Source organism: Chanodichthys erythropterus, chromosome 1 (genome assembly GCF_024489055.1).
Source record: "Chanodichthys erythropterus isolate Z2021 chromosome 1, ASM2448905v1, whole genome shotgun sequence".
Classification (NCBI taxonomy): Eukaryota; Metazoa; Chordata; class Actinopteri; order Cypriniformes; family Xenocyprididae; genus Chanodichthys; species Chanodichthys erythropterus.
The window spans coordinates 25,362,844-25,386,177 of NC_090221.1; the positions used below are offsets into that span (position 1 = coordinate 25,362,844).

A 23,334-nucleotide genomic window follows, 5' to 3' on the forward strand; every position below is an offset into this window, starting at 1 on the left:
TCTCAGATTTCATTAAATTATCTTTGTTTGTGTTTTGAAGATGAACGAAAGTCTTAACAGGTTTGGAACGACATTAATTCATGTCATGATAAAACAAATAATGTTGTAACTTACAATATATACATGATATTTTAATGATTTCAAAATATCAAAAATTAAAAAAAAAAAACAAAAAAAAAACCGTCATAATCACAATTCATTTAGGCTACATGAAATATGCCCTTACTGTATTTTTTCTTAAAATATTTTTTTCTTGCTTTCGTGTACAGAAAGATGTATTTTTGAGGAGGCTACAACAACGATTAAAGCCAGGGCACACTTAATGACTGTAAGGCCGATTATAAATGTAATTTGATACTTTCAACTGATCTTGCCCAAACACGTGGAGTCAGAGCCAGTTGTGTTCAGTCTGTTTATAATCTGTAAGTATTTAAATCAACTTCAGTCGAAGGAAACAGTTTTTAAGTGTGTTGATTTCAGTCTTAGAATGTTTTTTCTAGTCGTTCAGTGTGTCCCCAGCTTGAAGGAGTCAGCAGTGAGGGAAGTAATCGTTAAAATGTAAGTTCTCTGAGAATTTGTGCACTGTTTATTATCTAAATGTAATAATGTACACTGCCAGTCAAAGATATTGAGATTTGGAAGATGTTGCAAAATTTAATTTATTCCATTGACGGAAAATTTTCGGCATATTTTTTCTAGTCTTCAGTGCCACTTGATCTTTCATCATTCTAATATGCTGAATTGATGCTTGGACATTTCTTTTGAAATGTGCTGCTTCATTTTTTTTGTGTTCTTGAGCATCAAATCAGCATATTAGAATGATTTCTGAAGGATCATGTGACACTGACTGAAGACTGGAGTTAATGATGCTGAAAATTCAGCTTTGATCACAGGAATAACTTACTTTTAAAAATAGATTAAAATAGAAAACAGTTAATAGTAAAACTATTTTAGAATATTAAAGTAAAACTACTTCACAGTATTATTATTTTACTGTATTTTTTTTTTTTTTTCATCAAATGCTGCCTTGGTAAGTAGAAGAGACTGCTTTCAAAAGTAAAAATGCAACTTGTAACAATGTAATTCAACCTTTCAGCTGCCAGAGGAGGATGATGATGGCAGTGGTGACTGAGGTGACAGTGCAGCTCAGGATGAAGAAGAGGAACATGTAAGTTAAACATGCTTTCCTCATACCCTTCTAACAAACAATAAACCTTAATACAATAACTACTACAATTTTTTTTTTAGCTTCCAGTTTGCCAAAATCCAAAGTGAATATATAGAGACCATCCTCATATCCTTGCCTCAGAAGAACCTGAGAAAGACACTCTTCCTCTTCTCTCACAGCTCTCCATCTACCTCTGCAACACTGTTGGCAAGAGTGTTCTACACAGCTGAGGACACGGTAATGAGAGATCTCAAATTCTTCCTGAGAAAGTCCACATGTTCATTTTCTTGAACAAAAACTGTACATGTATTTTTGGGTGGGCCAAACTATTATTTGAAGGAATGCTAAAAATCTCTATATTGTTCTTTATACATATCTTTTACTCTTTATGAATGTCATCTTCTGGATTTTTTTAGCTTTTGAGAAGCTCAAGGACTGTATATCTTTGGTAATTGTGATATTGTCTGGCAGTAAAGCAGTATTAAAGCAAATTACCTCAGTATATTTGTAGCAGCTGCCTCATACAGGACACTTAAGAAATGGTTTAAAATATATTTTTTGCAAATAAAGCAATAAAATATCTGCTGAATCTTTTTCATATCTTTGTCATTTTTGTGCCAAATTATGGATAGTAGTAATCATAAGAGTATCTATAAATATAATTGATAAAATCATTATTTAAAGGAACACTCCACTTTTTTTGAAAATAGGCTCATTTTCCAACTCCCCTAGAGTTAAACAGTTGAGTTTTACCGTTTCCGATTCCATTCAGCCGATCTCCGGGTCTGGCGGTACCACTTTTAGCATAGCTTAGCATAGTTCATTGAATCTGATTAGACCGTTAGCATCGCGCTGACCAAAGAGTTTTGATATTTTTCCTATTTAAAACTTGACTCTTCTGTATAAATCGTGTACTAAGACCAACGGAAAATGTTGTGATTTTCTAGGCTGATATGGCTAGGAACTATACTCTCATTCAGGCGTAAAAATCAAGGAATCATGGCTGCAGCCAGGCCTGGACTGGTAATCTGGCATACCGGGCAAATGCCCAGTGGGCCGACGCACTTGAGGGCGGGGCCGCTATATGATATGATTTTTTTTTAATAAACATAAAATTGGCCAACGACCGGCCCATAAAGCAGGGACAGCGGCCCATTGGTTCATTTTCCATACTGACACTGGGCTGGCCCAATCACATCTCTTAACAGACTCCACCCCGTCCCCTCTGTTTCGCCAGAACATCCGTGGATTAGGAGGATGGAGAAACAAAAGTGCAAGTGCAAGGGGGGTGCGGAGAAGTTGCGGGCAAAAAAAATAAAATAAAAAAGATTTAGAGGTTGATGCCTCAACGTGCAAAAATTACAGGCATGTTTAGTGCGGTTACTATAGCTTCAGTTTCCAAACTTACAGTAGGCTACCTGACGTGCAAAAACAGGTGAACATAGAAGAACATGGAGGAGACCTGTAAGGCAGAAGAGCAGTGAAGCCAATGATGGAAAGAGTAAGCAGGAGAGTATAATAGAAGCGGTAAGCAGGGTAGTTACATGATTAACAGCGATGGACTCATGATGCAACGACGACGACGATGATGCTTGAATGAATATTATAAGACAACATAATTGTCGTCGTTATTATAAAATCAGACTGTCACCTATACTGCACTGGTCACTCAGTCAGCTAAAGTCAAATAGCACAGCAAAAGTTATTTTGCACTGTTTTTTGTAGTTAGCAGTGCCCTTATAGCTATCAGAGTTCACTTATGCAGTAACGGCCCTTCTCATAGAAAAACCTGAAATGATGCAATTTGATTTTTCAAAAAAATAAAATAAAAAATTCAGGTTATTATAATGTAATATTACTGATGATGTGTTTATTTCACAACGAGACTATAGGTGTCTATTTATAGCTGTTAGTCGTGATGATGGTCTACTAGATCTCACTTTTCGGCTATAAAAAGTTATGTTTTGTAGCTCTTGTACCCTATTACTCTGGTGTGAACACTTGGTTGTTTATGGCAAGTGAATAGCATGAATATCATTTTATTAGGACGTTTTTTGTGAGTAATTTGGTAGTATAGTTTTCTTTTTCATTGTTTTTAATGGGGAGTATCTAAACAATGAGAGGTAAATGTTTGATTCTTAAACAGGGGTTTGTGCTCTTTAAAACAAAGTATATTTGTAATTGTAAATTATAGTTTTTCTGCTGTCTGTTTCATTGAAAAAAAATAAATGAGAAAAAATTCTTTATAGAATTATCAGTATTCTACATCCACGTTCTAAGGGTTAGCTTTTATATCATGGAGCACATTGTCCATCTAGAAATCCTACTCTTACTAAGTGTACTTTTAATAACTCTACCAAATAATTGTAATACTCTGGTGGGTGGTGTCCGACCGATTGTGGTGGGCCGATCTGAGCAAAAATGCCAGGGCCATTTTTTTGTCTCAGTCCAGCCCTGGCTGCAGCAGTGCAATGATATTATGCAGCGTCTCTCACAAACGTCTCCATGGTGGCAAGGCATGTTCCCTGTGCAAGCAGGGGCTCACGGGTGCTGCGTAATATCATTGCGCCTGCTGCAGCCATGATACAGCAGCAAAGTTCCTTGATTATTACGCCTGAATGAGAGTATAGTACCTAGCCATATCAGCCTAGAAAATCGCAACTTTTCATTTTCTGTCGGTCTTAGTACACGATTTAACTACAGAAGAGTCAAGTTTTAAATAGGAAAAATATCAAAACTCTTTGGTCATTTTTAAGCGCGATGCTAACGGTCTAATCAGATTCAATGAACTATGCTAAGCTATGCTAAAAGTGGTACCGCCAGAACCGGAGATCGGCTGAATGGATTCGAAAACGGTAAAACTCAACTGTTTAACTCTAGGGGAGTTGGACAATGAGCCTATTTTCAAAAAAAGTAGAGTGTTCCTTTAACTATACCTATATAATGATAAAACACTTTGTCAATTAAAAGAATAAAACATTAATTACTGGTTACATTTATTTATTGATTGTATTGTTTGATCTATGAATGTGTTCAATTTATGAATTCATGTGTTAACACTTTACATGGTTAAAACATGGTTAGATGGTAATGTTCAAATGTATTGGCTTAGTAATTGTACAAAGTAACAATGCTGATGATTTCATGGATGCAGTGTGTTTCTAGCCATTTTCTATCAGAATTTAATGAGGGTTTATATTGGTTTCCACTACATATTTTGATCTGCAAATGTATTAACCAAAGCAACACAATTCCCTAGAATTTATTAGGTTTTATAGCAGAGAATGAAGTGTTTATCAGTTCTGCATGGATTTCAAGGTTATGGACGGTGCACATCTCCATTTCCCGGAGTAAAGGTGAGAAGCAGATTTTAAGATAAAGTTCGAGGTGGTATTTTGGTCTTTAGGACGTACCTGTCACGTTCCAGCAACGTACCACTATAACGTCGGCACGATGAATATGGGAATCACAAATTTACGTCGCTGGAACGTTATTCGGGACGTCATTGCAACTAATATGAGCCGATACAGTTACGTTTTCACAACGTGCCAGTTTGGTCGTTGAGACGTACCTGTCACGTTCCAGCGACGTACCGCTATAACGTCACCACGACGAATATGGGTATGGGGGCGGATTTGTGCCATTGATTACCAACCAAAGGAAACAGTCGTGTACTTTTTACGTGAACGTGAGAAGGGGTACGTCGCAACACAGACGCGTGAGACCAACGCCGGAGAAAGGGTACGTCGCATCACAGACGCGTGACACTAACGCCGGAGAAAGGTTACGTCGCAACACAGACGCATGAGACCAACGCAGGTGAAGGGGCACGTCGCCACCACAATAAATTAATATCTTACCCTCACGTTTTTTCCTATGTGTTCGTATTTTCTTTATCAATCACTTTTTTTTCTTTTACTTTTCTGTGTTCTGATGACACTGGATATAGGCCTATCCTAGATATCCTAGATAATGGTGCATTGCATACAAAGTTGTATAGCCTACTGTTTAAAAACCTAATAATAATAATACAAAAAATAATTCACTTTCTCTTTGAGATTAATGACTGTACAAATTATACACCAAAGTCACAATTTTATGTTATGTTCACGACTATTACCAACTTCAAATTCAAGCACGTAAAATTTATAATTATAATCTAGAAACATATTCTGGGATATGTCATTCTGAGCTTTTACTTTTGATAGTGGTAAGAATTTAAATTAAAAAGCTGACCATAAAATGTGTGAATAAATTAGCTCACAATATCAGATTATATGCGATATTGTTTTCAGGAGATTAAGTCATTTTAATAGCCTATTATTTTCAAGAAATTAAATATAACAAAATATAGGAAATTACTATTCTGATCACAAATTTCTTAAAAGTAATGTAAATGTAAATTATGTTTTCAACAATAGCTGTAGGTTTATTGGCCTCGATGAGCATGAGACTCCCGGCCTGAGATTGTGTCCCAGACGGAATTATAATTCGTGAATCTTTGTAAATATTCGTGGCTTATGGCTACAGCGGGAAAATTTACTGTAATGCAGTTATGTGGTTTTGCCTAGGCAGGGTTATTATAGTTAATTAATACCAAAAACTATTAAAACATTTATGCTAATCGAAATAAACTTAAAATATAAGAAAATATAAATATTAGTTGAAAAACTTAAACTGAAAGAAAATGATTGTTGCCTTGTCAGTAGCCTATCATTTCTGTGTGTTCCCCCCTGACTTTCAACTGACGCGATCATCTTTTCATTAACCGACATGATTAAATTAAATTAATTAAACAAAATTAGAATTTAAGTGTCTGTGAAAAATAAAAAAAAAAAAAAAAAAAAAAAATCCCAGGGGTTTAGTTTTAGCCTAGGCCTACATGAACAAATAGCAAAATAAACAACAAAACATGAGGATTCATTATAATCACGCATCTGCAGCACTTCTGTGAACGAATAAAAGGATTGAATTTTATAAAAGGATAGCCTATGTCTATGCGCATAACATAGCCTATTAACAAAATGAAAGGGGGAAAATGTGACAATTAGACTAGAGTATATGAGTCTCGGTTCATTTGAGAAGTTCACAGAAAGGAAACCAAGCAAAGTTTTTTTATTGTGAGTGTACAGAACTAATAGGCATATTTAACCCTTCACAGATTCGAATGGTGTTGCATCTATGTGACCATAAATGTCTGATTATTTTAAGTTGTTTCCGCTTTTATAAGAAAATTCAAGTGAACGCGTCGGCGCCTCATGACGCAGACACAAAACATATCAGTTTTAGTAACTTGACATCGCAGTTGTTAATTGTCAAAATAACATACATACACCCAATATATATATATATATATATATATATATATATATATATATATATACAACCAAACATATATATATATATATATATATATATATATATATATATATATATATATATATATATATATATATATATATATATATATATATATATATATATATATATATATATATATATATATATATATATATATATATATATATATATATATATATATATATATTCATAACTAAAATAGCTAAAACTAAAATGGTTCTGCCACAAACTCAACTGTTGAACTGGGCTGTGTTTCCCAAAAGCATCGTAAGCCTAAGTTGATCGTAGCTCCATTGGTGGCAATGGAGCTACGATCAACTTAGGCTAACGATGCTTTTGGGAAACGCTACCCTGAACAGTCCCAGAGGGGGTTAAAGGGATTGAGATGTGTATGTTGTCCCCTTTCTTTTACTGTCTATGGTTGTCCCAAACACTGTATTCCCGAACAGTATACTTATTAAAAATAAGTGAACTGTACTCAAAACTGTGAAACAGTTCATTCAACTTAAAACTTTTAAGTGTGTTCAACAATTTGGTCGTTTTAACTTCCAGGAACTCAAATAAAATAAGTTAAACATCTTATTATCATAGCCTCATTTTTGCCTCTTGGTGGCGGTAATGAGCTTTATTGCATTCCAATCTGCCAATTCAACGAAGTAGAGTCTACACTCAAAAACATTTTAAAGACTTTTTTTTAAAGATGTACACATTTCAATAGTAAAATTCCATGAAATTGAACTGAATAATTCTTACATATTTTAATTGAATAATTGATTAAGGATTGTTAAATTATTCAATTAAAATATGTAAGAATTATTCAATTCAAATGTAATACATTACATTAATTTAATATTAAATTTGTGTGTGTGTGTGTGTGTGTGTGTGTGTGTGTACTCAATACACTTATTTGCCCATTTTTAATACATACTAGTCAACATGTAGGCTAGACTATGTTCGTTTATTTCATGCTTTAGCCTACTCAAATGACTAAAAATAACAATAGAATAAAACGAATTACAATAGCCTAATTTTTGCCTCTTGGTGGCGGTAATGAGCTGTTGCGTTACAATCTGCCAATTCAACGAAAAAGAAGAGTCTCTAACGTTACTTGTGCACTATTCGCCAAGTTTTAAAACATAACTTTTAGCAGATAAAACGCTGTGAAACAGAAAAAAAAAAATCTACATGTAAGCTATCATGCCATGTTTATTTCATGTTTTACTCAAATGACTAAAAATATCAACGAATTCCCATTTGAAATTGAGCGCTCAGATTTTAAATTGGAAGCCCAGCATGTAATGCAGGAGCCGTTGACTCAACGTGGTCCTGTGGAATCGATATCTGTCGTCGTCATCGTCATCGTTTCTGTGTTTGCTGCAGTTTTTTTAGCGGCTATAATCTGGTAAGTACATTTAAGAAAATAATTAAAGCAATCTGGGTCAGAATTTGACAGTATAACGTTAATCATCAAACTGAAACGATTTACTTGTTGCTTGTTTAGCTAATAGACCTAATACAATGATTACGTACACTTTACATGTTGCAATGTAATTTGTAACGTGATTAAAAAATTTAGGGAAAGAGTTGATATATTCATGGATATTATTTTGTGGCACTGTTGGTTATCGCAGTTGCTTCTTGAAGCTTTTCAGTTAACGTTACATGACTTAAATTGAAACATAAAAAGTGATTAAAACCACTTTCATTCAATCTTAACTTGTTTTTTAACCAATGTTTAGAAATAAATTAGCCTGTAATTGAAGCCAAATGTTCCCCATTCTGAAACTGTTGTATGTCTTTGACATGTCTCTGTCTCAATATTAATTTGGGGTTTTATTTTCTTTACAGGTTAAAACTTGTGAGACCACAGCATATGTGAGTAAAATTACAATTTGGAATTTGGCGGTGGAGATACATCTGTAACGACTAAAAGTACATTTTTAAATCTCCAACTGATTTCAGAGGTTGGCATAGCTCAATGTTTTTATATCTGGTCATTTTCATGATTTATATTTGAGTGATGGATTGGAAATGCAGGTTATGCGATTCCTCCTCACTCACCCGAGCACAGTTACTTAGACATTATGGTTTGCAACATAGCCATTTTTCAAAGGTTAGCCCTTTACCGTGTCTCTATGACTCTTGCATTTGCACATTTGTTTCATTCAATGCACTAAAAATTCATGTATCACGATTTCATAATGAGAAGGATAAGAGGCACGCATGTCAAGAAGTTCACATGGTGCACACATGTCCTTTATGTGGTTTCAAGCAACCTTTTTCAGAGAAAAATCTTTTTTGTCATTTAAGAGGGCATTTGAGAAGTCATGAAATGGTAACATGTCCATATAAAAACTGTAGGTATAGCACAAATGTCTACTCCTCATTTAATTCCCACAAAACCAGGGCCCATGGAGTAGATGTTAGTTCAACTTGGTTGGACCTTTTTGAGGATGTAGTTGCTGTAGATGATGGCAGTTCTCCAGCTGCAGAGCCTTCATATGAGGATCCTACTCAGTCTGAGAACGCAGACATGTTGGATATTGTTGACGATATACAGTGTGACACAAGCCAATTAAAAGCGCAACTACAATGCAATTTAGCCTCTCTGTTTTTGAAGATGCAGGCTATACTTCATGTGTCAGATATAGCTGCGCAGGAAATCGTAGAACATTTGTGTAATCTGTTTTCTTTGTCGAGACCTCTGCTGAGAGAGGCAGTTAATGACGTATTACAGAAACATTGCTATGCTGTGAGTGAAGCTGCTCTTGATGAAATTGTTAGTGTTGTTATGGACAGTAATGTTTTTGTCAGTGCAACTGCTAAAGGAGCAGAATTATCCTCAAATAAGCGACGAAAAACCTTTTATTGAGAGAAACTACCCAATGGTTATGCCATTTCAGTATGTTTTAGCACCTGGGCGCACAGGCGTTTATGTCCCTATACTGCCTATGATTCAGTTGTTGTTTAAACATACTGATGTACTTGACAGAATTCAAGAATTACATTCTTCACAATTCAGTCAGTACACAAGTCATAGAGACGGTTTGTACTTTAAAGAAAATAAACTGTTGTCAGCATCAGATGAGTTTAAATTGCCACTGCTCATTTACATCGATGAGATAGAAGTTGCAAATCCATTAGGTACTTCGAGGAAAATACACAAACTCTGTTCGGTGTACTGGGTACTTGCAGATCTACCCAGCAAATACCGATCAGCTTTGCATGTGATACAGCTGGCAGTGCTGTGTAAAGTTCCCGATGTCCAGAAATGTGGCTATGAAACTGTGCTTGGCCCTTTAATGCAAGACATATGTACATTAGAACAAGATGGTGTGTTCATTGAGTCTCTTGGTCAATCTGTTAAAGGCACTGTTCTTTTTGTTGCAGCAGATAATCTTGCAGCTCACGGATTGGCAGGCTTTGTACAGTCATTTCGTTCTGACTATGTGTGCAGATTCTGTCTGGCAACTCAAGACCAGTTTCAATCGCATGATGTTGCTGAGGGTGAATTCAGTCTGAGAACTAAGGTAAGTCATGATCTGCATGTCCAGAATGTGTCCAGTAGAAATGGGGAAAGTAACTGTGGTGTGAAAGCAGACTGTGTCTTAAAACAAAAGCTGCAGTATTTTCATCCAATCACTGGTTTCCCCCCTGATATTCTCCATGACCTCCTTGAAGGTATTGTGCCAGTAGAGTTGGCTTTATGCATTCAGGAAATGATTCGTCTGAAACACTTCACGCTTGATTATTTGAACAGGAAAATTGAATCATTCCCATATCAACACACAGATAAGGTTGATAAACCAAAGCCAATTTCCAAAACTTATACCACAAAAATGACAATAGGTGGTAACGGTCATGAAAATGCTGCGTTACTTCGGCTGCTTCCGTTTATGGTTGGCAGTGTAGTACCAGAGGGAGATAGTGCATGGGCAGTGTTAATGGAATTGAAAGACATTGTGGAGTTAGTGCTGTCTCCAACATTTACTGAAGAGATGATTCAGTATCTACAGACTAAAATTAGGGACCACAGGCAAATTCTTCTTGAAGTATTTCCAGGTTTTAAGCTTCGGCCAAAGCATCACTTCATCGAACATTACCCAGAACTGATCAGACGTTTTGGACCTCTCGTACATTTTTGGACCATGTGCTTTGAAGGCAAACACCGCTTCTTCAAACGGGTTGTGCATGATACACAGAACTTTAAAAATGTGCTAAAGACACTGGCAACCAGACACCAACATATGATGGCTTATCATCTAAAAGCGCCAGCGTTCTTCAAACCACATTTGCAGGCGTCAACAGTGACATCTGTTTTAGTTTCAACACTACCTGAAGTGGCAATACAGTACATTAAACAGAAGACTGATAGTAACACTATATACTCTGCATCTAGAATCACCATTGATGGGACGAATATTTCTACTGGGGAATATTTTTCTGCTGGGTTTGATGCAGGGTTACCTCAGTTTTGTAAAACTGAGTCAATCCTCCTTGTGAACGATCACGTGGCCTTCCTATGCAGGGAGCACAAGTCACATTATGTTGAACACCTAAGAGCCTTTTAATCTGAGTTTAGGTGATCTATCTGTTAAAACTATAACAGATTTGAGTGACACACCCCCCCTTTCTGCCTACAGCATAGAGGGCCAGTTGCTGTTAACGCCAAAGCGATTTCTACCTTTACAATAAGGTAAAGATTTCTACATTATCTAGAAATCCATGTCCTGTCCATCTTGTTTGAAACTATTTGTTTAACTTGTCTTTTACCTTGTTGTTTTGGTCTCCTAGATGGCGGAATCCCAGAAACTTTTACTGAGAGTTTACATTGCTCCTGACATCGCCCACAAGATGACCCTTTCTATACGCCCAAGTACAGTAGAAGAGTTGATTACAGTGATTAAAGAGAAATTCAGACCTCGTCTTGATTTTGATTTCAGCCTCCAATATGAGGACCCCGACTTTGGGGGGCAACTCTGCTTTCTAACAGACATTTCAGAACTGCCGGAGAAGGCTGTATTGAAAGTACACAGATCTGAGACTGATGGCAGCTCAACTGCAACTTCAGACACAGAAATACTCCCTTATGCCCCAGGACGCTACCAGAGTTGGCCTGATGTTTTCCCAGTTACTCAATTTTCATACGATGTCGAGCACAGCCTAGAAGCTGGAAATGCAGCCTATGAAAACAGTGGAAAGTTCTTAAAATTAACAAAAGGCAAAAAACATGACATTCTAGAAAATATGGCGAAGGCAATGCACAGCTTTAAGGCTTACCCCAGTGACAAAGAAGTAGCTAAAGCAGCTGAGGCTCTTATTTCTAAGCACCCCTGCCTCACAGAACCAGGAAGTCACTGTGGATGGTATGGCTGGAAGACAAGTTTAAAGTTTAAGATGGGCAACTATCGCACAAAACTCAGCAGATCTGGTTGTGAAGAGGTGGCTGTGAACTCGGGGAAGAGAAGCCAAAATAACCCTGAGAGTGAGTCTCCCCACTCCAACATCAAAAGAGCTCGTCGAGCTGAGGTAAACTACCTACCAAATTTTCCAAAAGGAGAGAATGCTGAAAGCTTGGAAAAACAAAGATTGCAAATAGTTGAAGAAGTGTCTAAGACAGAAAGAAGTCTTGTGCTGATCGAGAGACTCAACATTTGCACTGCGTCGCAAACAGATCATTGTAGATAACCCATCACAACCAGTGAAGGACTTTTTGGAAAAGTGGCCTGCACTTCGTTTGGAATCTCAGGTAATTTTCTCTGTTGTGTTTATGTGTGTCTGTTACTTTTATTTTCTTGTTTAACTTTTTTTTTTTTTTGTTATTTATTTATATGCTTGCTTTCAGATTGCTGCAGAATTCCACAGAATTACTAATATCAGCTTGAAAAACAAGTTCTATGCAGAGCTGGACAAACATACTCCTCGTCTGATTGCTGTTTACAGGCAGAAGGCTGCCCGCACTGGCAAGGCAGCAGAAGCACTGAGAAGCATCTTTAGTGCCTATGATCTTCTGGTAAATTTTATGTTAATTACATTTATAGTTAATTGCTTAATGTGCACAAGTATTACACCGCTATCTGTTAATTGTTAATTATAAAATAGTTCTGTCTTTTTCAGGATCACTATGATATTAACAACAGACGTACAGCTGCACTTCGAGCCCTCCCTATCTTTTTGCGTGAAGATGATGCTGTGTTTTTCAAGATGTGGAATGTAGGTTTTATACATCTCATTTGAATTTAAACATTATTTATCCGCTTATGCTCATGAAGTTCTCTCATGCTTTTCAGACTGAAGAGGTGGATGAGCCAGACATTGCGGATTCAGCCGTAGCTCTTGTCAGCATGGTGAATGGAGACTTGAGTTCCACTGCTCAGTTTGACCCTGCTGGGATTGCTATTGTGCTGGAAGGTGACATTGTTCTGAGGGACATTTCCAGGTTGGCTGAGGCTTTTCTTTTGATGTTTGGGTTGATATATGCATTACATCTCAACTACCCCAAAGAGCTGACCCACACCTTTAACTTCATCCAAAAAGTCTTACTGGGCTTGGATGACTCAAAGCCACTAGCACCCAGATTGCTGAGTCTAAAAAATGATCTTCTGATTAAGGAGTAAGAGGAATGTGTGTATGAGCTCTATACAGTTTACATATTTTTATTTTTTTCAGTTGTTGTGACTAATGTAGTTGCACTATTAAAGGAACACTCCACTTTTTTTGAAAATAGGCTAATTTTCCAACTCCCCTAGAGTTAAACAGTTGAGTTTTACCATTTTCGAATCCATTCAGCCGATCTCCGGTTCTGGGAGTACCACTTTTAGCATAGCTTAGCATAGTTCATTGAATCTGATTAGACCGTTAGCATTGCGCTTAAAAATGACCAAAGAGTTTTGATATTTTTCCTATTTAAAAGTTGACTCTTCTGTAGTTAAATCGTGTACTAAGACCGACGGAAAATAAAAAGTTGTGATTTTCTAGGCTGATATGGCTAGAAACTATACTCTCATTCCGGCGTAATAATCAAGGAACTTTGCTGCCGTTCCATGGCTGCAGCAGTGCAGCGTCTCTTACAAACGTTTCCATGGTTGCAAGGCACGTTCCCTCTGCAAGCAGGGGCTCACGGGCGCTGCGTAATATCATTGCACTGCTGCAGCCATGGAACGGCAGTAAAGTTCCTTGATTATTACGCCTGAATGAGAGTATAGTTCCTAGCCATATCAGCCTAGAAAATCACAACTTTTTATTTTCCGTCGGTCTTAGTACACGATTTAACTACAGAAGAGTCAACTTTTAAATAGGAAAAATATCAAAACTCTTTGGTCATTTTTAAGCGCGATGCTAACGGTCTAATCAGATTCAATGAACTATGCTAAGCTATGCTAAAAGTGGTACCGCCAGAACCGGAGATCGGCTGAATGGATTCAAAAACGGTAAAACTCAACTGTTTAACTCTAGGGGAGTTGGAAAATTTGCCTATTTTCAAAAAAAGTGGAGTGTTCTTTTAAGCACTGAGCTCTAGATTTTAAATTTCCCAGTAGAGATTTTCATGTTCATTTTAGTATTCATTGGGATACGAGAATGTTTATTGTATTTTATTTCACTTGTGAATTTTCCAGAACAGACTTTTTTTGTTCACTTAGTATTTACTGGGATTGCGTAACTGAAAAGCCACTAGCACCCGGATTGCTGTTTAAAAAAAAAAAAATTACAAAAAAATTTTCTGTATGCCTGGATACACTAGTCTTGTACACTTTATTATCTGTTCTTTTCATTTGTTAATACAGTTACATTCTATTGTATACAGAGCTCATGTTATAATGCTGAGCTCAGAAAACTGTTCTATCTGTGACATAAAGACATCAACAGTGTAAATGCATTTTGAAATGCATTGTTATTGTATATTTCTAAAATGTTTATATGTTGTGGCACTTTCGTTTGCTGTCAAAAGGTAATGGCATTTAAACAATGTTAATGCCTCAGGTTTTGAATCGTAATTCCTTTTGCAAAATAAAACGTACTTCATCGCAAATGGAGTTTGAAATTGTCTTCTTTCCTAATATTTAAGGAATAAGATTTAAATTTTGAGGTAATATTTCTTGAAAATTGATAATATTATATATTTATATATTTATATATAAATTTTTTATTTTTTATTTATATATTTATATATATATATATATATATATATATATATATAAACCAAACTATTTTGTATATTTAATTTCTGATTAATAAAATTTATTGAGTTTTAAAATGCATAGAAAAAAGTTTATTCAAATAAATAATTTTGAGTTCATCTGTTCTGTGGATTTAAGTGTAACTGACTTAAAACAATTAATTTTATCAACTTAAAAGTTTTGAGGTAATAAGTTTCCTCAAATTTTTTGAGTTATCTTAACTTATCGGGGTTTACAGTGAAGACGTATTTCTTTTTCTTTCTTCTCTGGAAAATAAAAATTAAAAGTAGACTTATGGAAGACTTTTCTATGTTCCTCAAAAATATGATTATAGTAACAGTTCTATTTAGAACTGCATCGCTCTCATGAATAACCCCTTTATATGTATTTCTTTATTCCTGCTTTTTTGTTTTTCAAAGCTGTAATCGTCATAGCCACCTCATTAATGGTTTTCTGGAGCTCAACCATCAAACTACAGTTTTATAATTTAAAGATAATAATATACTAATCGTACTGAAAATAAACTATTATTAAACACTATTTACAACACCAGCGTCCTTTATAGCACTTTCAAAGGATAAAAAATTAGAAGTTTATTTCTTTATGGATCCTTGGATCTATTTAGCACCAAAACGGGTTCTGCTATTGCTACAAGCTGAAGAACCATAATTTGGTACCGTTTAAAACCATTTTTCTTTAGAGTGAAGGGAGGAATGCATTTTCTTCAAGTGATGGACTTGATTTTGTTATTTTCAAAGCAATAGCCTACTTGCTACTACTAATATTTATTGAAATCACCGCTTGTTAAATAAAACTTTACTAAATTAATAATAAATAATTATAATTTATATATATATATATATATATATATGGAAAAATGCAGGTAAGTTAACACATCTCATCATGTATATGATTTAAAATTAATAATATTAAAATATATATTTTTCCACCATCAAATAGGCTATTACTGTTTCACATTTCACAAACTTACATGTAAATGAAATATACTGTCAATACACAAGTTACACAAATTATTTAGATAAATAAATGCATTTATTTCTATTCAAAGGGATAGAAAACAAATTAATAATATAAGTCTAAAATGATTCCTTATCTTATAGTTCCATCTAGTGGACAAGGTTAATATCCAAGCCTTCAGGCTGCAGATGAAATTGCTGATGATTTAAAGCAGTGGTTATAATACCAAAAATAAAATTATAATAGTTCAGGGTGACAACAGCAAATTCTAAACCAAGAGTTCTCAACTGAATAGGGTTGGAGCTAAACTCTGCAGTAAAATGGACCTTAAAGACCATAGCTGACAACCCCTGGTTTAGAATTTGCTGTTCTCCTGAGCATCAGAAATTCATACATCTATTATAACTGCTCCTCTTTTTGGTCAGAAGTTACCATGTTAGCATTCCTTCGTTGTAACAAATGTAATAATATTATAATAATAATAAGAATCCTTTCTACCATCATCTTTTTACTTTTTATACTTTTTGTAACTTCTTATTTTCCCAAATAGACAAACTATATCCATGAAACCAAGAATGTTTTCTAGGAATAACTTGTTCTCCACCTCATGTTGAAGAAAATGTTAAATGACAAAGAAAATTCAGGCAAGATCACGAAAGAACAAAAAAAGATATAGAAAAATTGAGCATAAGCTTTTAGGGCTATGGCATCCAAGTTAAAATAATGCCTTTAAATTTTCAAAACATGTTTAATTTGTTCACTTCAACACTAACGTATCAGCCATTACACACAAAGACACACACACTCATAATACATTAAATAAATTTAGAATTCTTATGCACTGTTGCCACTAGTTAGTTAACTAATTATTGTAAAAACAATAGTCTATAACAAATAGCCTACATCTACTAATGGAAATTTTTAAATGCGTTTAAAGGCGTCATATGATGCGACGTATGATGATCAGGCGTCATATGATGCGACGTACATATTTCAGACGTACCAATCACACGTAATTTTTTATGTAAATTTCTCACGTACGCCGCCGTCACGTCGCCGCCTACGATTAGATCTACAGTGGCGTCGCCGTGACGTTGCCGCGGGTCTATCGTCTGCCCTCCCTATCAATCCCATTCAAAATTTGACACGGTCTGACGGCGACGTAAGGGTAGACTGCGCCTTATCCTTCGCCTGCTCAGCCTTAGAACTGGCACGGACCGCCCCTCATATATGGGAATCACAAAGTTACGTCGCTGGAACGTTATTCGGGACGTCGTTGCAACTAATATGAGCCAATCTGGTTACGTTTTTACAACGTGCCAGTTTGGTCGTTGAGACGTACTCCTCACGTTACAGAGACGTACCACTATAACGTCGCCACGACGAATATGGGAATCACAAAGTTACGTCCCTAGAACGTTATTTGGTACGTCGCTACAACGAATATGGTCCGGTCCAGTTACGTCGTCACAACGTAACTGTGTTAGCTGGGTCTTTGTTTTGAGAACGGTTTGGAAACTGGGCCAACTGAATCACTTATAATGTGTTGGCAATCGAGAAAAGTTAAAATACGTTTAGATTCTTACCTAACTAGTTTCTATGATCGGGATCTTCTTATTGATTTCATGTTGCCGTTTTGTCGGATGGCAAAGACCTTTATCCATGATGAAAGTGGAGCGGGCGGTCGGTGAATCAGCTCGCAAAAAAATTACGAAAATTTGAGGACTTCTGAGTTAGTCGAGAAGCAGTCATTTTCCGATTACGAACAAATGAAAAACAATTCATGAGTGAACTTGGTTACGCTGTGTTTTTGACTCCCAAAGAATCGGTTCATAAGAGTCATTTGTTAATGAAGCCGAATACATTGGACGCGCTGCGTGCGCGTGCAACCGTCATGCAGCTTATTGAAAGACGTTTTTTCTTGTCATTATTTTGCAATACGCTGTATTTTTTATGTCAAAAAAATTCGCCGCTGCTGAAAAGCAGTAGTACTTGAAACACTGCTAACATTTATATTTTATTCTCTGATAATTTTGGGACGGCAGATGGGGTGGCAAAGATTTTTCTTAGGGTGGCAGTTGCCACCCCGGTAGATCCGCCCCTGTATAAGCCTATATTTTTGAAGCACTGCAAAATCAAACTGATTGAACTTAAATGCATGATTGTGCCAATATTATCTCATTTATTTTTTACATTAAAGTTCGTATTTTTAAACTATACCTCATTCTTAGCATAATTATTATCATTACCGAAATCAGTAACCTTATTTCCGTAACCTATATCATTACCGCAACAAGTATTTCTTTAATATTTATTTAATGGATGGAAAAATAGTAGTTTGCTTTTAATCGCATGTGCAGAATATATACAATATGTTCTTTCAGGTTTGCCACATCATTTTCAAAATATGTCAGGTTTCATTGAAATATATATATAAAGGTTGTAAATTGTGGAAGGCGTTGTAAAATCAGGCCTTAATATAACAGTTACAGAATAGGGTTTAAGATACTGTATATAGGCACAAGCAAATGCTTAATTTGGTGGACCAAAAGTGTGTGTTAAATTTGGAGAAAAAATTGCCTGTGACAATGCCATCATTAAAACTCCAATATTCTTTCTGTTTTATATGGTAAAATCATATATTTTCATGTTTTTTGTTTTGTTTTTTATGTTAAGTAAACAAATAACAGATGTGACCTAGTGTAGTTTTAGATTACATAAATCTTTGGGCTCTGTTTTTCAGCGCACACTTGATTTGAAGTTTGAATTGCTAATGACCCACCTGAGCACACAAGTGTAAAATCCATTGTCCTCCATTTCTGCTGAGCGGAACCAAATGGAATCTCCCTCCTTACTCAGCCGGTGACCCGAGAAGATGATTGGCTCCTCAGAATCACCCTTGTTCCTGTACCAGATGAGCCGCAGCTTGGCATTCTGGGCGACGCTATAGTTGGTGCGTATGTAGCTGTAGAACAGAGCGCATTTCACCCTCAGAGGCTCTCCGGCCAATACACGATACGTCTTCAAGTCCACTGACCAGTCTATACATCCGTCAACTGCGGGAGAGAGAAAATTCATAAATTTATTATTCACAAATGCCCTGTTTGGACGGGAATTGTTTCTCAATGGGACGTAAGGTATTTTCAACGTTTACAGGGGCTAGTCGCTGATTTTATTGCCGTCTGAATCCAGAATGTCAGTGTTTTTCTCCCACCACCAGCGTAAAAATCTCCGGCTGAATTACCTGCTGTTTTTTTGACAGACTTGAAGGTCTGTGGTAATTTAACTGCCATCTGAATCCACATGTCTGAGATCAATCCAAAATTCACTGTTTGAATCCTTTTTGACCACTGTGGAACACTGAATGATAACTGTAATTTGCATGCATTTTAAATATTTACAGTATTACTGAAATGCTGGGAAGTATTTACAGTAAAAATATTTTATCACCACTCCTCAGGGAAAGGAGAAAGAGGAAAAAAATACAGCAATACAATGTTAAAATGTATTATGTAGCTAACAATTATACACATTAAAAATATAAACCAAGCACCTTTATGTTTACCTCAAGTAAATAAGAGGCTGCCCTAACTTATTTCTGCTAATTTAAATATTTTTAAAATGAAATCCATCATTTTGAGATAAAATGCAAGACAGAAATCTATTTCAACTAACTTTTTGTCTATATCTTACTATTCTTAAACATATTTAAATAATCACATAATAAATAGGATATTATTTTCCTATTATTGAATTAAATATGAATTTATTCATATTATTCCAAACAAATGATATTTTATTTACAGCAGACAATCATGCAACCACGTGAGCAGCATGTTCCATGGTTCATAGATCACAAAACTCACTCCTCCTCTGTGAATAAAACTGCCATCTGAATGCATGAGTTTTATCACTGCGGTGCCATGCAAATTTATTTTTACAGACGTCAGAAACAATTACCATTAGAATAGGGCTACGAAGACGTAAAAAAAAAACTAGTACATTAACACTATTTCCCGAATAAAAAGTGCTTCATTTGGAAAAAAAATGATAGATATCTGGGCCCATATTCATGAAAAATCTTAGTGTCCAAATTTAGCTCCAAGTAACAAAATTCTAAGAAAATTCTTAGAAAGGTGGGCATTTCCTCTTAAAATTAAATTAAAGATCCTAGTAAGAAAAAAATCAGAAAGCATCTTAAAAGAAGTCTTAAGGTCTTTGCACACAGAGTCCGAAATTCTTGTCCGAAATTTCCGCACATTAAAAAATGAATATGACATCACATTGTGTCAATCACGTTTACACACTGCTTCCGAAACACTGACATCCTGAAGTAAACTTTGAATCGCTCTGGAAAATCCCACAGCTCCTTGAGGTGGAACTGTCTTACCTCTCTACACAATCACAGGATTGAATGGACCCAATATTTCCTCTTTTTTTCTTTTTAAGAAGAGAGAGGACAACAAAATCGTCCTCACTGCTAGAAGACACTGCTTGCGATTTTTATTCGGATTAATTAATAGGCATTGGACTCAAGCCCCGTTCACACTGCCAGTGACAACAAAGCGACATGATCCCATTAATTTCAATGGAGCGCTGGCGACTTCCAGCGACACAAGCGACAGTGACCGTTGGCGACAGAATGTAGGCGTATCAAGCGACGGGAGATGTTGTGTATTTTGTTAATGTTGTTATTTAACTACATTTCCCGTGATGCACATTGTTACATGTGTTTCCGGAAAAGTTCCGGTGTGTGATCTCTCTAACACCTGTGAGTAAAAAAAGAACGAAGCAGTCACGTTAAGTGTGTGTGTCATCCTTTCCTACATGCGCCGTTATAATCTCCTAAAAATACACAATAAAGTGGCGACGAGGATCTCGTTGTTCCGCGTGTGTTGTGAAGATGCGGAAATGAAGCGGCTTGACGGCGAGATCGCTGAAAAACGCGAAGTAAAACGAGTCTGCTGCTAATCCACGTCCAAACTGAAAAAGGGGGAGGAAAGACGACGATTCAGATAAGTGACTGAATTGATTGTTAAACGACAGAGAACGGCAAATATGGCATCAGTTTTTGGAAATATGGGCCCTTTTGATGAAAGCAATGAGCAGTGGAGTTCTTACACAGAAAGATTTGAGTATTTTGTAGCAGCGAATGCTATTACTGAAGGGAAAGTGGTACCCACATTTTTAAGTGTGATGGGTCCAAAAACATATACACTACTGCGTAACCTCCTGCAACCAGAAAAACATGGAGAGAAAACTTATGATCAAATAGTGAGCACACTTAAAGCACATTTCTCCCCAAAGCCCTTAGTAATAGCAGAGCGATTTCGGTTCCACAGACGAAATCAGCTAGAAGGGGAAACTGTGACAGTGTTTGTGGCAGTGCTAAAAAAATTGGCTGAACACTGCGAATTTGGTGATGTGCTCAACGATACTCTTCGGGACAGATTGGTATGCGGACTCCGCTGCGAGGGCATACAGAAAAGGCTGTTAACCGAAAGCAACCTGACATTACAAAGAGCAATTGAGCTGAGTGTGTCAATGGAATTGGCTGCTAAGGAAGCCCAGCAATTGAGCTCAAACAGTAAAGTGTACAAGATGGAGACTGAAAAACAAACCGAAAATAAAGGCCCATGTTTCCGTTGTGGCAAGACTGGACACTCACCTGTTTCATGCTGGTTTAAGGATACGGAATGTCGCAGCTGTAAGAAAAAGGGACACATTGAGCGCGCATGTAGAAATAAAACAGAAAAGAAAAAAATGCAGCAGAAACCAGTATTCAGAAGGAAACAAAAGAAACGCATATATGCAGTTGGGCAGGAAAACAAAGAGGGTACAGAAACATCTGATGAGGAGTTTCTCTTGCATGTGCTCACTGTCGCAGGTGGAACCAAAGCTTATAAGGTCACAGCGCTGCTGGAAGGACAACCAGTGAAAATGGAGATTGACACTGGTGCAGCTGTGTCGCTGGTGTCAGAAGCGATATACTGCAAAGTACTGAGCCACCTGCCACTCAAACCACCTGATGTGGTCCTTAACTTATACTGGGGAATCAGTGACCATGAAGGGACTCACCCAAGTAACAGTTGAACTGAATGGACAAACAAAAAAATTACCATTGTATGTGGTTGTGGGTGATTACCCCTCGTTGATAGGTCGTTCCTGGCTAGAGCAACTCAAGGTAGACTGGCCAGCTATACATATGATGACACCTAAAACACTGGATCTTGAAGGTGTTCTTCAAAAACACACTGAAGTTTTCAAACAGGAGTTAGGCAGCATGGAAGGAATCAAAGTGAAATTGACAGTGGAGCCAGGAAGCCAGCCTAAGTTTTTAAAGTCCCGGCCCCTTCCATATGCACTTAAACCTAAAGTAGAGGCGAGCTTAGCTGAACTTGTGAAGAATGGTGTGCTGGAACCAGTCAGTGTGAGTAAGTGGGCAACACCCATTGTTCCAGTTATAAAGAAAGATGGAGGCATAAGGATCTGCTGCGATTTTAAAGTCACTGTAAATCCAGTGTTGTCAGCAGAGCAATACCCCTTGCCCCACATTAATGACCTTTTTGCTGGGCTGACAGGAGGACAAAAATTCAGCAAAATTGATCTCAACCAAGCATACCTACAGATGCATGTGGAGGAACAGTCCAGAGAACTTCTCACCATCAATACACACAAAGGCCTATTTCGTTACAAACGCTTACCTTTCGGAATTACCTCGGCTCCATCCATTTTTCAGCGAGCGATGGATCAGATTCTTGCAGGACTTCCAGGAGTCGTGTGTTATCTAGATGACATTCTAGTGACTGGCACGGATAAAGAGTCACACTTACAGCACCTGGATGCTACCCTCGAGAGACTGAAAGAGTACGGATTGAGAGTGCGCAAGGATAAATGTGAATTTTTCCAGTCTTCAGTCGAGTATCTAGGCCATGTCATTGATGCCTCTGGTCTGCATACGTCCCCATCCAAGGTTAAGGCCATTGTGGATGCTCCAGTGCCCAAAAATGTCAGCCAGTTGCGGTCTTTCCTTGGCTTACTTAATTATTATGGGCGTTTCATCCCAAATATCGCTACGCTGCTGAAACCTCTCCACAAACTGTTGTGTCATGAGAATAATTGGAAGTGGACCTCTGAATGCCAGGAGTCATTCACAAGAGCAAAGGAGACACTTTGTAGATCAAATGCCCTCACTCATTTTGACCCTGCTCTTCCTATCCAGCTGGCCTGCGATGCTTCCCCATATGGTGTGGGAGCTGTCTTGTCCAGTCGCGTTTGCTTCCAGGAGTCTGAGCAAAGCAGAAGCAAACTATGCTCAGATTGAGCGAGAAGCATTGAGCATTGTGTTTGGAGTGCGTAACTTTTATCAGTATATTTTTGGTAGGAAGTTCACGTTGCTGACCAATCATCGCCCACTCACTGCAATTTTTGGCCCAAACCATGGCATTCCCTCTCTTGCTGCCAGTAGGATGCAGAGGTGGGCCTTGTTGTTATCTGCTCACACCTATGACATCAAGTACCGGAAGTCGGAATTGCATGGGAATGCAGACGGTCTGTCCAGGTTGCCTCTCACAGACAGAGTAAAGGAGGCACAGGTGGCTGAAATCTTTCACTTCAGCCGGGTGGAAAGGGCCCCAGTGACAGCCGCGC

General features: G+C 37.0%; 1 protein-coding gene across 1 annotated transcript in view; it reads right to left on the minus strand.

The window, feature by feature from the left end:
• Window positions 1-18,989, minus strand: part of il1rapl2 (interleukin 1 receptor accessory protein-like 2) — a 347,852-nt gene extending 328,863 nt beyond the window's left edge. Inside the window, exons 1-2 of the mRNA XM_067402543.1 lie at window positions 18,929-18,989; window positions 18,467-18,740 (exon numbers count right to left, since the gene is read on the minus strand). Of these exons, the coding sequence (XP_067258644.1) occupies window positions 18,467-18,740; window positions 18,929-18,989 (335 nt within the window). The remainder of the gene's footprint in view (window positions 1-18,466; window positions 18,741-18,928) is intronic.
• Between the last annotated feature and the right edge of the window lie 4,345 nt (window positions 18,990-23,334).